Genomic DNA, 14,097 nt, shown 5'->3' on the forward strand with positions numbered 1-14,097 from the left:
TGAGACTATGCTTAATGCTGAAACAGACCAGTCAAAACATGTGTCAGGACTGCCATATGCAAATTATGTACACAGGTTATATGAAAAAATTAAAATTTTAGAACATTATGGTCAGATGCATCATTTCTTGAAAACACAAGAGTGCACAGTGTCAGGTGAAAAATAGCTGTTTGCATGCACATTGCTTTCATCAACTTATGCCTTCTCTAAGTCATTGGTGAATCTCACATACTTAAGCAGTTTTATGAGCTTTCACAGACTAATTGCAATTCTCAGTTTGCTACTAGCCAATTAAAGCTTGCTGTTTGCTTTATCCATTATTGAGCTTACAATAGCATTACACTAAATTACTTAACATATTCTTGTTGCTGATTATTTTTTGTAGTTGTGTCTGTTAGTCCTCTGTTGTTTGAAATAAATGTTCTAATTCCATTTGTACTACTGATTTCTAAAAATTTTATTTGAACATTGAGGTTAACATTTATTTTCTTCATTTATAAACTGGACCTTTTTTCTGCACTGCGCTGTTGGTACTTAATGTCTCAGGTGCATTTTTCCTTTTATTTGAAGGCATCATTAGTATGTGATTTATGTAAAAGGGGAAACATGTCTGGAAAATTAAATGTTAATAGTACAGCAAGAAAAATATGTTTAATTTATAGACAATAATTCATATGTTGCTGTGGAAATCGCACCTAGAAACTTGACCTTAATTTTAATTTACACTTACAGTTACATTCTTTGAGTAGCTCTCTCTCTCTCTCTCTCTGTTATATATATATATATGTGGGGGGGGGGAGGGGGGGGGGGGGGAGACTCAGAGAGAGAGAGAGAGAGAGAGAGAGAGAGAGAGAGAGAGAGAGAGAGAGCTGTGTGACTGATCACTGTTTAATGTTCTCATTACTCAGAAGGTGCTTGTCTTTGTCTCATTGCATAGTTGATTGTCTAATATTTGTATAGGTTTTTGAAAGAAATTTTTACATTTTTTTTAAATACAAATATACACAAAAATGTGTTTTCTGTTCGTGTCACAGACTTCTCCTGTAGTGCCAATGACACACAATGCATGGTCACTGTCATTTGCGAAATTCCTGGAACTTAGGTTTCATGGTGGTGTGTATACAAGGCGACATCACAGCTGCCAGCATTCATTACATCATGATCATTATCTGTACTTTGGACTTGGAAAAATTGTAGCATCTTTCAAGTAAGTAACAAGATCTGATCTACGCAGTGTGTAAACAACAATATTTACATGCAGTCTCTGATAAATTCAAATCACTTATCAAAAACCTAATTTTTGGCCAATGTACAGGATTTGCATAAAAAGTATCAGGAAAACTTTTGGAAAAATAGATTTATTTCAGATATTGCTGCAATGCTTCAAATTACAGCCCTAAATAGTGTCAACACACTTTTGCCCATGGCCTTCCTACAACTTGAAGGCTCTCTGATAGATGGATTCTGGAAGATCCTTAAGGGTACGAGTACAAGCTTCTTTGATGGCACTTTGAATCACATGATGATGTCTTTGAGAGAGGATTTCACTTTTGGAATAGGAAATAGTTTGCTGGTGCCAAGTAGTGACTGCAAGGCCATTGGTGAATCATCACAATGCCTATTATCGTAGTCAGTGACCTTGGAGCAGGTGTGGCTGAGTGGATTGTAATGATGCAATTCCCAATTTCAGGTGGTGACTGGCCTCATCTGGTTGACCTTTCTCTTAAGTCTTTGTAGCACTTCTGGGTAAAAAGTGCCATTTACTATCGGCCCCTCAGGTGCAAATTCACAGTGGACTACCTTCTTAGTGTCAAAGAAAATGATAACCATTACTTTCATTCTGGATTTGCTCATTTAAGCCTTTTTTGGATGAGATGCTGTTACAGTGTGCTATTTGGAACTTTGCCAGTTTGTTTCCTGGTCTTATCCAAATATCCCAGTTTCATCTCCCATGATTACATTGTCCCAAAAGCTATGGGTCCTGTTCAGTGTGTTGCAGAAGTCTGTATAAGCAGGCACTTTCCTCTGTTGTTGGTCATCCATCAAGACCTTTTGAATGAGTTTAGCACAGATCTGGCACATTGCCAAATTTTTTAGTGTTAATTGTGTGCACTGTCATCAATAACAGTTGCATCTGCGACTATGTGCACTTTTAACCGACAATCTGAAACCAGCACTTCATGCGCACATTTCATGTTGTTGCTGGTTCTTGATGTCATCAGCCATCCAATGCGGGGCTCATCCTCTACACTCTCTCGGCTATCTTTGAAGAACTTGTGCCACTTTAAAAACTATAGTTCATGTCATGCTTTCATTCTTGAACAACTGGCGACTCATGGCCATTGTCTCTGCACCCAATTTCCTCAGTACAACACAATTTTGACTGCATACTGCCTCATTTTTGCTTGTACCAAGTCACTCGACATGGTTCCACTAAAATCTCAACCTCACCTGAAAGAACACTTGGCACGTGTTGGAGGTCACACCCTCCACCTTTGAGTATATGCTGTGTGTGTGCGCTGTTATGTCAAACTTTGTATGACTTTGACGGATAAATTTTTTGTAGTGAGTAGGTGCATGTAAAAGTAGCTTATAACTAACTGTTTAATAATTTTACACCTTAAAGGTAAATAATATAAAATCTGTGAGGAAGCTGAACCCAGGTGCTTAAAGGTCTATAGTAAATAAATAGATAAATAAATAAATACCACTGCAGTCCAATCGAAAAAAAACTGATTTACTATGTGGTAGAAGCTGATATTGCGCTTCATCTTGTTTAGGTTTTGGAGCCTTCATTCCTGCACTAGCAGCTCAGACTTCTTATCAGCTAGACATCTGTACTGAATGCTCATTCCTTATCAGCTTTGACTTCTTCTTCTTTTTGCTCCACCTTATCCCACACCCTAACTGCTCATCTGCTCCTGCCATTTTGTTCCCACTCCTTGTTTATTTTTCCTTTTCATCCTTCTTATATCCTCTTAAAAGTGTCAATTTTACACTCTATACATTTGTCTCTGCCACTTCTGTTTACAGTCTTGTCTTTGCTAGTGTTTCATTGTTAATTTTTGTTTCCTCTTATATTCTCTCCCTCCCATGACTCAGGGTTCTGGATGCCTTTCTTACTTAGTCTTGAAAAGTCTTATTTTCTTTAACCCCTCCTCTTTCTTCTTGGAAAAGAGTCCTTTAGTTCTCAATGGCAGTGTTTGCATTGCCTTATCTTCAAATTTATTTGTATTTGATTTTTTTTTAAAAAAGAAAAGAAACAAAAAGCTGAGCAAGCCATTCTTTATTTAACCCTTTAACTGCTCTAGACATGTTAACACGTGCACCTTTGTACCTGTCTCTGTGTGCTCTGAACATGTTTATGTGCGCCACCAGTTCTTCTACCTGGTACTCTGAACGTGTCTACACGTAGACAGATCAGGTGATCTGTCTTTTTCTCCTTCATTAAAGCTGACCTTTTCACTTAAACTTATGTTCTTCTTTATATACATTGTGGGCGTCATCTCTGTTACGTTACTCTAAAATCTAAATAATTTTTCGCTTTCAGATATCTGATCTCTCTTGTATAAGAACACTGAATGGAAAAAAATATCCTACTACTCATGGAACGTGTGCAATATGTCACGAAAACAAAGCATAATAGTAGAATGAAGATTAACGTGTCTACAGGTAGACACGTTTAGAGTACCAGGTAGAAGAACTGGTGGTGTGCATACACATGTTCAGAGCACACAGGGACAGGTACAAAGGCGTGTGCATTAACACGTCCAGAGTAGTTAAAGAGTTAAAGCTTTCTAGATTCTGAGTATGATGAAAATGATAAAAATATGTAGCTCTAAACCCTGTGCTCTCTCACACAGTACATAAAGCTCTTCTATAATATAAACATGTTATGTCAGTAGTGATGTTAAATCAAATTTTTATCATCACATTACATACCTCATTCAATCAAAGATTGTGACATAGAAGTCTTTTCAATTCTAAGACTATATATGGACTCATAAAGTTGTAGTATATGCAGGGTGATTCAGGACGAATGTCACATAATTTGAGAGATGATTCTACATGTGTAAATGAAGTGAAGAAGTTCTATGAACATGTGACCAATTTTTGATCATTACCAAATTGGTGCAGGTTGAAGGCTACACACATCCATGAATGATTATGAAGACAAGTGTGGCTATTTCCAAAATGCAGTGTAAATAGTGTGGTGGACAGAATAATTGTGGGACAGATGACTGATCCATCCCAGGCGTTCAAAAAGCCGCCACCCATCTCTTTGGACTTGTTAATGTGTTGGAGGGTGTGTTGTGTTGCACATTGATCATCATCTCAGAGGGTTTTAATGCAGGCAACAGCATCAGTGATGCAAGTGACAAGTTCTTCATATGTATCCACCTTCATAGCGTACACATCTCCTTTAACCAGACCCATAAACAGATAAAGGGGTTAGAATGTGTGGTCTGGCAGGCCAGTTAAGGGGTCCACAACGGCCAGTCCACCGTTGAGGAAATGCATTATTCAGATATAGGAATACTTGTTTGTTTCTGTGAATCTGTATTCCATCATGTTGTTAGTAGATTTGCCATTGTTGCTTTAAAGTCTCATCTTCCAAAAGTGCAGGTAGCTCTTCTTTAAGAAAATGAGCATATGCTGTAGCTGTCGTGCAATTTGGCAAGAACAGAGGCCCTATCACCAGGTCATCAATGTTTCTCCATCCCTCATGTATGAGAACTCTGGGTATTCATGATACCAGTGTGTGTAAATGTAGATTCATCTGTGAATAAAATGTCTTGGACAACATGTCTGTGAACATCCAACCATTTACAAAATTGTTGTCTGCTTACTGAGTCACCTGGATGTAGATGTTGGATGGGCTCCACATGGAATGGGTACAAGCCCTTGGAAGATATTGCACAACAGACTTGTGTTTGTAGAATGTCGAGCTGACGGCTAATGCATTGTGTACTGGTGGGACTCCATTGTACCATTTCAATAATGCCTTCCCTTTCCACGACTGACTGGATGGGCTCAAGTTCTTCTGTTACATATACCCTGGGTAGTGTTCTGGCATCACATAATGTTTGAAAAACCCTGGGAAATACTTTGGCATAGGGGATTTGTTGATCAGGTAAACATTTTTGGCATTCTGTCACAGTTACATGTGCACTGCCATTACAGTACCTGTACACAAACAGCATGTCTGCGTATTCTGCATAGGTGAATGTAAGTGGCATATTGGTATTCATGGGCACAGTGAGCTTCCTCAGTTAAACAACACTCAAGCATGACACGCACACGGCCTCACGACTGCTCACTGATCCATCTCACGATTGCACACTGGGTACATTTGCAGCTACTGCCTTGGTGCAATGTCACATTACTGCTATCTGTTGGAAACCCGCTCGCCTCTTGTAGGATGGATCAGTCATCTATCGCACCATTATTTGGTCCACCACAGTGCTTGCACTGAATTTCTGTAAGTAATAGTCACACATGACTTCATATTCCTTTGTGGATGTGTGTAGTCTTCAGCCCACTCCAGTTCTGAAATAATAAAAAATCAAACACATGTTCATAGGACTATGTCGCTTTATTTTCGCCAGTAGAATCACCCCACAAATTATTGACATTTGTCCTGAATAACACTGTGTATGGTGTTAGTTCTTCAGACAGATAATATTTTACAGGTTTATCATTCAAAAATTTGTTTACTGTATAACAGTATTTACTTTTCTGATATCTTTTCACGTCTGTTTCAATATTTTATAGATTTAGTTCAAACTTCCACTATCAAATTTTATTTATACATTTCATACCCATATAACGTTGAGTTTATTCAAGCATTTTTAGTCTGTGGCTAGGTAACATGTAACTTACTCATTGTGTACAGTAATTATTGGTAGCATTCAACTATATTTCTGCCCTACATACAGCTCAACAAATATGTAAACATTGTGTAGTCTCGCACAGTTGGAGAGGCCCTCAAAAATTTGTAGTTTCACTTTGTGAAAATGAAAGTTTGCTATATATACATGTTTGGAATGCAAATTATATGTAGCTTTTCTATTAAAGGGCTGCAGAGTTGTTTCTTTGCTTTCACAGTAAACTGGTTTTCTCAGCTCCCAGAAAATCAGTCCATGCATGATACCAGTATGTGCCAAAAAGCCATGTGTGAATATGTGATTCTTTTCAGGGGTCATACCCACAGGTTGAATTGATTAGAGAGATAAGGGGTCAAATGTTGTAGATAGCCCTTGACCTAGAATGATTTGTTTACCTACTAGAAGAATGGGCATTCTGTAGTTGCTATTTTGTCAAAAACTGACATTTTGAGCCCATGGCTGTGTACAAAATATAGGTTGTCTCTTACACAGAAGATAACAGCAACTAGCCACTTTTTACAATGCTATTTATTTACTTAAACAGTGCCATTACCAGTTTTGAGCCAATAGGTGCATCTTCAGAGGACTAGTTCATGTTTTACCTTACACACACGAAATGTAGTGTAAAACATGAACTAGCCATCTGAAGATGAACCTATCAGCTCAAAACTGGTAACGGCACTGTTTGAATAAATAAATAACATTGTAAAAAGTGGCTGGTTGCTGTAATCTTCTGTGTAAGAGTCAACCTACATTCTGTAGCTATCAGTGTCATTTAACATGACACTGTACAATGTCATTTAACATTACACATTTCCTCCAGACCAGGCAAATTGAGGAAGTTGGTTGGTCCTTTTGCATTAGGTGTAGTCTAGGGTGGACCTTAGGTGGCTCACAAAAGCACAATTTTGTCATGGGTGGTTCCAGAGGAAATCTCAAAAAAACGTGCTTTTTAGGTACAAAAAGTAGCAATTGTGGGGATGGCAATAATTTCTGTTCAAGGCAGATCATTGACATTTATTGATATTCTCAAAAAGCTTCAAATTTTTTAAATATCATTATCAGTTACCGAGATATAGAGGTTTGAAGTTAACATATTTATGCAGAAAACAAGAAAAACAGGTTTTCAGCTATTTCTACGCCATGGGTCACAATTATGTAAATGACTAACCATAGAAAATGGCTCAAATTTTAACTTTACATTCTTTAGACATTCATTTAGAAATGCCATTTTCCTGTTTTTGAAAATCTGTATCTGCTATGAAGATACACCCAGAAAAAAATATGATTTTTGAGTATCAACTTTGGGGATTCAAAATGTGTACCATATGCTTTTAAGATGATGATCTGGGGGAACCTTGCAACATTTTTTTTTGTCACTGTCCATTTCAAAGATCTCGAGGTTCAAAGTTACTACATATACGCACATGAAATGTGCATGTAATATCCAGTCTGAAACTTAAGCATAATATTAACTGGTGTAGTGAATACATGGCAAGGGTTCTAGAGTCAGCAAAAGAATTCTCATGTCACCAAACTATGTTTTTAGTCAACATTTTTTCACTAATAAAACCTGATGACATGCTGTCTCTGTATAGTGGGCATGTCACGCCTGTACAAATATGCCCAAAGTGGTACTGCAGTGACAAAAAAAGTCTAAAAATGGTCTTAACACATCTGAAAATAACTTAAAATGACTGCCAAAATTTATGTAAAACTGGAAAAACTGTAAATTCAGTAAAATGTTTCTAATAAGGTTTTTCCTTTTAAGACACATGATAAGCTGGGCATTTTTGATGAGCTACGATCTATGAGCAAAGTATATGGAAAAAAATGTAAAGCAAATGATTTTGTGTTAACTTTATATTATGCATACCTATGTGTTGTTTATATGTGTCAATGTTTAATTATAAATGTGTTGAGGTATGTAACGGAATGGCTGCACTGTTAGAGGTGCCATGTCATGGATTGCACGGCCCCTCCTACCTGAGGCTTGAGTACTCCCTCGGGCATGGGTGTGTGTGTTGTTCTTAGCATAAGTTAGTTTAAGTAGTGTTAAGTCTAGAGACTGATAACCTCAGCAGTTTGGTCCCTTACGAATTCACACATTTTTTGAGGTATATAAATAAACTGTCAGAGCGTTACTAACCTATATAATTTGCTTTAGACAAGCAGCACACCCTGCTACAGCAGTGAAAAGAAAGGAACCATTAGAAAAATACTCCTGTTGGAGCACAAAAGGGCAAATATGTTCCTCTTTAAAGGACTCTGACAGAAAAATGGCCAACCAGCTGCCTCAATCCTCATTCCACATTCCTCATCAAAAATTTTGTCATGTGAACCTGTGGTGTCACCACCAGACACCACACTTGCTAGGTGGTAGCTTTAAATCGGCCGCGGTCCATTAGTACATGTCGGACCCGCGTGTCGCCACTGTCAGTGATCGCAGACCGAGCGCCACCACAAGGCAGGTCTCAAGATACGGACTAGCACTCGTCCCAGTTGTACGGACAACTTTGCTAGCGACTACACGGACGTAGCATCACTCATTAGCCGACCAGAGAGTCTCACTTGTATCATCAAGAACGCTGTATACAAATGATGGATTAAAGTTAAGTATTCCAGCAGCTACGTACTTTTCTTTATAGCATTCATTACGTATCCTGTTTCAGACCTAACGCCCGCCTGTGGGAGTTAGCGCGTGCATCTTGGCCGCCTCTTTCATTTAGTGTGCGTAGTGTTGGCAAGTCTGCCAACACTACAGAACCTATTCACAATTTTTTTTTAACCTATTCACAATTTTTTATGCTGAAAGAGAGTAACAGAGAAACAGTGATTGTGGAATAGAGAGAAGACAGTGCCATGGGAGCGAAAGGTAGAGGAGACAATGATGAGATATGGATGGTTGGTCAGATACAGTGGCAGCTAAAGAGAAACAGTGATTGTGGAATAGAGAGAAGACAGTGCCATGGGAGCGAAAGGTAGAGGAGACAATGATGAGATATGGATGGTTGGTCAGATACAGTGGCAGCTAAAGAGAAGGAAAGATGGATGGAGAGAGAAGCAGTGGGAGAGAAAGAGAGAGAAGACAGTGGAAATAAAAAATAAAGTTGAGTGGAGACAATACATAGCCTTGGATCATTGTGCAATAGACACCATAGAAGTGTGAATGCCATCATTGTAAATAGAAATGATAGAATTTCACACAGAGCCTAATTTAATCATTACTTACATTTGGTTGAAGAACCATGAAAGAAGTTATATATGCGGAAAAATCCAGGACACACAGGATTATATAATGATAAGACAGCGTTTTTGGAACCATATTTTAAATTGTATGACATTTCCAGGGGGAGATGTGGATTCCGAGCACAATTTATTGATTATGCACTGTAGATTAAAACTGAAGAAATTGCAAAAACATTCAAAATTAAGGAGGTGAGACCTGGATAAGTTGAAAGCACCGGATGTTGCTGAGCGTTTCAGAGAGAGTATTAGGCAACATTTGATTAGAACGAGGGAAAGGAATGCATTAGAAGACAAATCGGCAGCTTTGCAAGATGAAATAGGAGCAGAGGATTGGAAGAAAGACAAGCTGTAGTTAAAATCCTTGGATAACACAAGAAATATTGAAGTCAATTGATGAACTGGGAAAATATGAAATTGACAGGAAGTGCAAAATGACTAAGCAGGAATGGCTAGACGACAAACGTAAGAATTTTGAAACATATATCACTAGTGGAAAGATAGATTCCGCCTACAAAAAAATTTAAGAGGTCTTTGGAGAAAAGAGAATCAGTTGTGTGATCATCGAGAGCTCACTCGGAAAACCAATACGAAGTAAAGAAGTGAAAACTAAAAGGTGGTAGGAGTATACAGATGGATTATACAAGGGAAATGTTCTTGAAGGCAACATTATAAAAAGAGAAGAGGACATAGATGGAGCTGAGACAGGAGATATAATTCTATGAGAAGAATTTGACATAGCAGTGAAACACTTAAATTGAAACTGGGCCCCTGTAGTAATCAACTTTTTCTCAGAACTATTGATGAAGAGCCAACCATCACAAAACTAATCCCTCTGCTGTGCAAGACATATGTGACAGACAAAATACCCTCAGACCACAAGAAGAATATAATAATTCCAAAGAAAGCAGATGCTGACAGTTGTGAATATTAGAAAATTATCAGTTTAACAAGCCGTGGCTGCAAAATCCTAAAACACATTCTTTATTGAAGAATGGAAACACTGGTGGAAGCTGACCTCAGGGAAGATCAGTTTAGATTCTGGGGAAATGTAGGAACATACAAGGCAATACTGACCCTACTACTTCTCTTAGAAGATAGATAAGGAAAGCAGTCAAATGTTTATAGCATTTATCAACTTGGAGAAAGCGTTTGACAACATTGACAGAAATACTCTACTAAGGTAGCAGAGGTAAAATACTGGGAGTGAAAGGCTATTTACAAATTCTACAAAACCCAGACAACAGTTACAACAGTACAAGGGCACAAAAGGGAAGCAGTGGTTTAGAAGGGAATGAGACAGGGTTGTTGTCTATCCTCAGTGTTATCCAGTCTGTACATGGAACAAGCAGGAAACCAAAGAAAGTTTTGAAGCAGGAATAAAGGTTCAGGGAGAAGTAATAAAACTTTTGAGGTTTGTCGATGACATTGTAAATCTGTCAGAGATAGCAAAGGACTTGGAAGAGCAGCTGAACAGAGTGGACAGTGTCTTGAAAGGAGGATACAAGATGAATATTGACAAAATCAATACAAGGATAATGTAATGTAGTGGAATTAAATGAAGTGAGGTGGGGAAATTAGATTAGGAAATGAGACATACACAGTAGTATATGAGTTTTGCTATTTGGGGAGCAAAATAACTGATGATGGCCAAACTAGTAAGGATATAAAATGGAGACTGGCAAAGGCAAGAAAAGCATTTCTGAAGAAGACAAATTTCTTAACATTAAGTATACATTGAAGTGTTAGGAAGACTCTTCTGGAGCTATTTGTCTGGAGTGTAGCCATGTATCCAAGTGAAATATGTACAATAAACATTTTAAACAAGAAGAGAATTTGCTTTTGAAATGTGGTGCTACTGACGAATGCTAAATAAGGTCACTAACAAAGAGGTACTGCATAGAATTAGGGGCACAAGAAATTTGTGGCACAACTTGGGTAAAAGAAGGTATCCGTTGAAATGATACATTCTGAGTGTTATCAAGGGATCAACAATTTAGTATTGGTGGGAAGTATAGGGGAAAAAGGGGGGGGGGGGGGGGGAGTAAAATTGAAGAGGGAGACCAAGGGATAATACAATAAGAAGATTCAGAAGTATATAATTTGCATGAGTTATTTGGAGATGAAGGATATATTAGCATGGAGAGCTGCAGCAAACCATTCTTCGAAGTGGAGACCACACCAATTACAATATGATGTTATGTTTAGAAATTTACAACATTTTCAGTTTTGTGGATTTGTATACAAATAATACTTACTCATTTATATGGCATTCACAAGCTCTTTAGATCATGTTCTGCAATCTGCCTGTTGCCGTTTCCTCCCAGTTGACTATGTTAAAAGATTCTGTATCTTTTGTTATGTCACCTTCCCATGTGTTTTTTGACATAGCCAGGGGTCTCTTTGTTGTAAGGTGGGCAATAAAGGCTTGGTTAGAAACTAAGCTCTCTCGCATATGGGTTACCTTATCTGCCCATTGGAGTCGTCTACTCTTTTAATATTGTAAAATGTTGAATTGGTTCATGATCTAATAAATTTCATAGTTCTTTCTTGTTCTCCAAGTATCACCATCTCTTACTGAGCCCTAGGATCTTCTCGTAACCTTTCCTTTAAATGTTAGAAGCTATTTCATCTCCCTCTTAGTTAATTTCCAGGATTCTGAACCATAGATGACAGTCATGCATATAATGTCTTTGTAGATCTTGATTTTCGCAGGATGTGATATGGCTTTAGGCTTAAACGTTTCTTTGAGGGCATATAAACATCTTGAACCAGCTGAAATTCTTCCATTTATGTCATGGGTATTTACATATGACAGTTGTACCAGCTTTCCGAATGGGTGAACTGATCAATAGACTTGAACTTGTCTTGTCAACTGTGAAGAGCCTTTGTCCATATTTAGTTCTGTCTGCTTGTATTGTACTGCTGGTATGGTGATCCTTGTGTGCATCTCAATGAGTTTACTTGGAATTCAAAACTCCTTCAAGTTTTTATAGAGAGTATCTCGATGAATAGTGTCAGAAGTTCTTCGAAAATCTATGAACAGTACCTGGACTATTCTGTTTTTTTTCCCCCTCCAATATTTGTGAAGACTTTCTACGAGGAAATAATAGTAATAATAATTAATATTTAATAATAATAATAATTCATGGCAGAAAAAGATATAAAATCTTAAAATTATCCCCAATATAGAGTGTGTCCAAGCCATATATGGGAGTGAAAAATAGACAATAAACAGTTTAGACCAGAAGAGAATAAAGGCTTTTGAAATGTGGTGCTACAGAAGAATGCTGACAATTAGATGGGTAGATAGCCTAACTAATGGGAAGGTTTTAAATAGAATTGGGGAGAATAGGTATTTCTGGCACAACTTGACTAAAAGAAGGCATTCATTGATAGGACAAATTCTGAGATATCAAGGGATCATCAGTTTAGTATTGGAAGAAAAGGGGGTGGGGGTAAAAGTTGCAGAGGGATACCAAGAGACAAATACTGTAAGCAGGATGAACTGGATGTGAGTTGTAGTAGTTATTCAGAGATGCTTGTACAGGAGTTGCATGGAGAACTGCATCAAACCAGTATTCTGACTGAAGACCACAACAACTACATCATTGTATAACTGTCATCATAGATAAAACCTAAAATCATTTTACTCAAAGTGCTCTAAGTATGGTTGTAAAGTAATCACATTTTTAACATGAATTATTATCTGTTTTGAGCATAAACTGCCCTTTACAGTGTTTTTATTACTTAACAGGCATGGGCTCGTCACCAAGAGAACTGGCCATCCAGTTACACCTCTAGTCACAATTAACAATTCTTTCATTGCCCAGTATGGATATTCATAGCTGTATTCTACTATTAGAATTAATTATGAATTCAATTTACCCTTTTGACATTGTTTCTACTTCATCAACAAACTACCGGTGTACGTGTTATGTCTTTGGCATTCCTGTGAAAACAGATTTTTACAGGCAGGTGAGAGAAAGGTCTCCATGACAGAAACTACTGTATATGGGAAGAGGGAGGATAGACATGGTACTTCAGGTGGAGAAGAAAGGAAAAGAAATACTAGGAATGTTAGAACAGATGAAGAAAAGAAAACAGGACCAATAAGCAGATACTCATCCTGTCCTCCACCCCAAGAATCCCTCCCTGGGAAATCCTCCTCTGGTGGGCTGGAAGATGATGATGTTTGCCAGTCCTACAGAACAGTCACCATTGGGTTCACCTCCACAAGACCCAAAATTGCTTGTAGCATCCTACTCTTTGCAGCCTATGGAGAGATTAACAACACATATAGTAACATCCCTTCAGTTGACCAACCAACTTCTAGGGAAAACTATGGCTTAGGAGCCATACATCTTATGAGTCCATATATTACCTTTAAGTATGATGGGTAAGTAGACATTTTTGCTACTTAATTCAAGTTAAGCTAACATCCTATACAAAATTCTTAATTAACTCAGCCATAAAATTTAACCAGACACAGAAAAAGTGTGAAAATACCTAGTACCAAAACACTTAATGAACCACGTTTCTATTAACCAATAAAAAGGTATACAAAATTCTCTGTGAGGGTTTCGACTGCCTCCTGTTGTGCTCTGAAGGGAGGAATATCAAACCCTTTATCCCCCCCACCCCTTCCACAGTGGTATTGCACCACTCACCGAACTTACGTAATATGTATTTCCATCCCAACTCCATCACTCCTCCCAATACTTTGCCTCATGGATCTTATCACTACAATAGATGCAAGTCCTGTCCCATACACTACCACATATTCCATCCCTGTCACTGGCATCTCCTTCATCATCAAAGGCAGAGCTGCGTATGAAAGCAGACATGTGATCTACAAACTAAGCTGCAGCTATTGTCCTGTTTTCTGTGAGGGCATTACAACTAACAAGCTGTTTGTCCATACAAATGGCCACTGCCAAACTGTGGCCAAGAGACAGCTCGA

The 14,097-nt window shown here is 38.0% G+C and overlaps 1 protein-coding gene across 2 annotated transcripts in view; it reads left to right on the top strand.

Moving 5' to 3' along the window:
- Positions 1-14,097, top strand: part of LOC124605327 (1-phosphatidylinositol 3-phosphate 5-kinase) — a 364,356-nt gene that overhangs the window by 207,089 nt on the left and 143,170 nt on the right. For both annotated transcript variants that reach the window (XM_047136933.1, XM_047136934.1), the window contains exon 17: positions 1,035-1,207. In XM_047136933.1, the coding sequence (XP_046992889.1) occupies positions 1,035-1,207 (173 nt within the window). The remainder of the gene's footprint in view (positions 1-1,034; positions 1,208-14,097) is intronic.

Source organism: Schistocerca americana, chromosome 3, assembly GCF_021461395.2.
Source record: "Schistocerca americana isolate TAMUIC-IGC-003095 chromosome 3, iqSchAmer2.1, whole genome shotgun sequence".
Classification (NCBI taxonomy): Eukaryota; Metazoa; Arthropoda; class Insecta; order Orthoptera; family Acrididae; genus Schistocerca; species Schistocerca americana.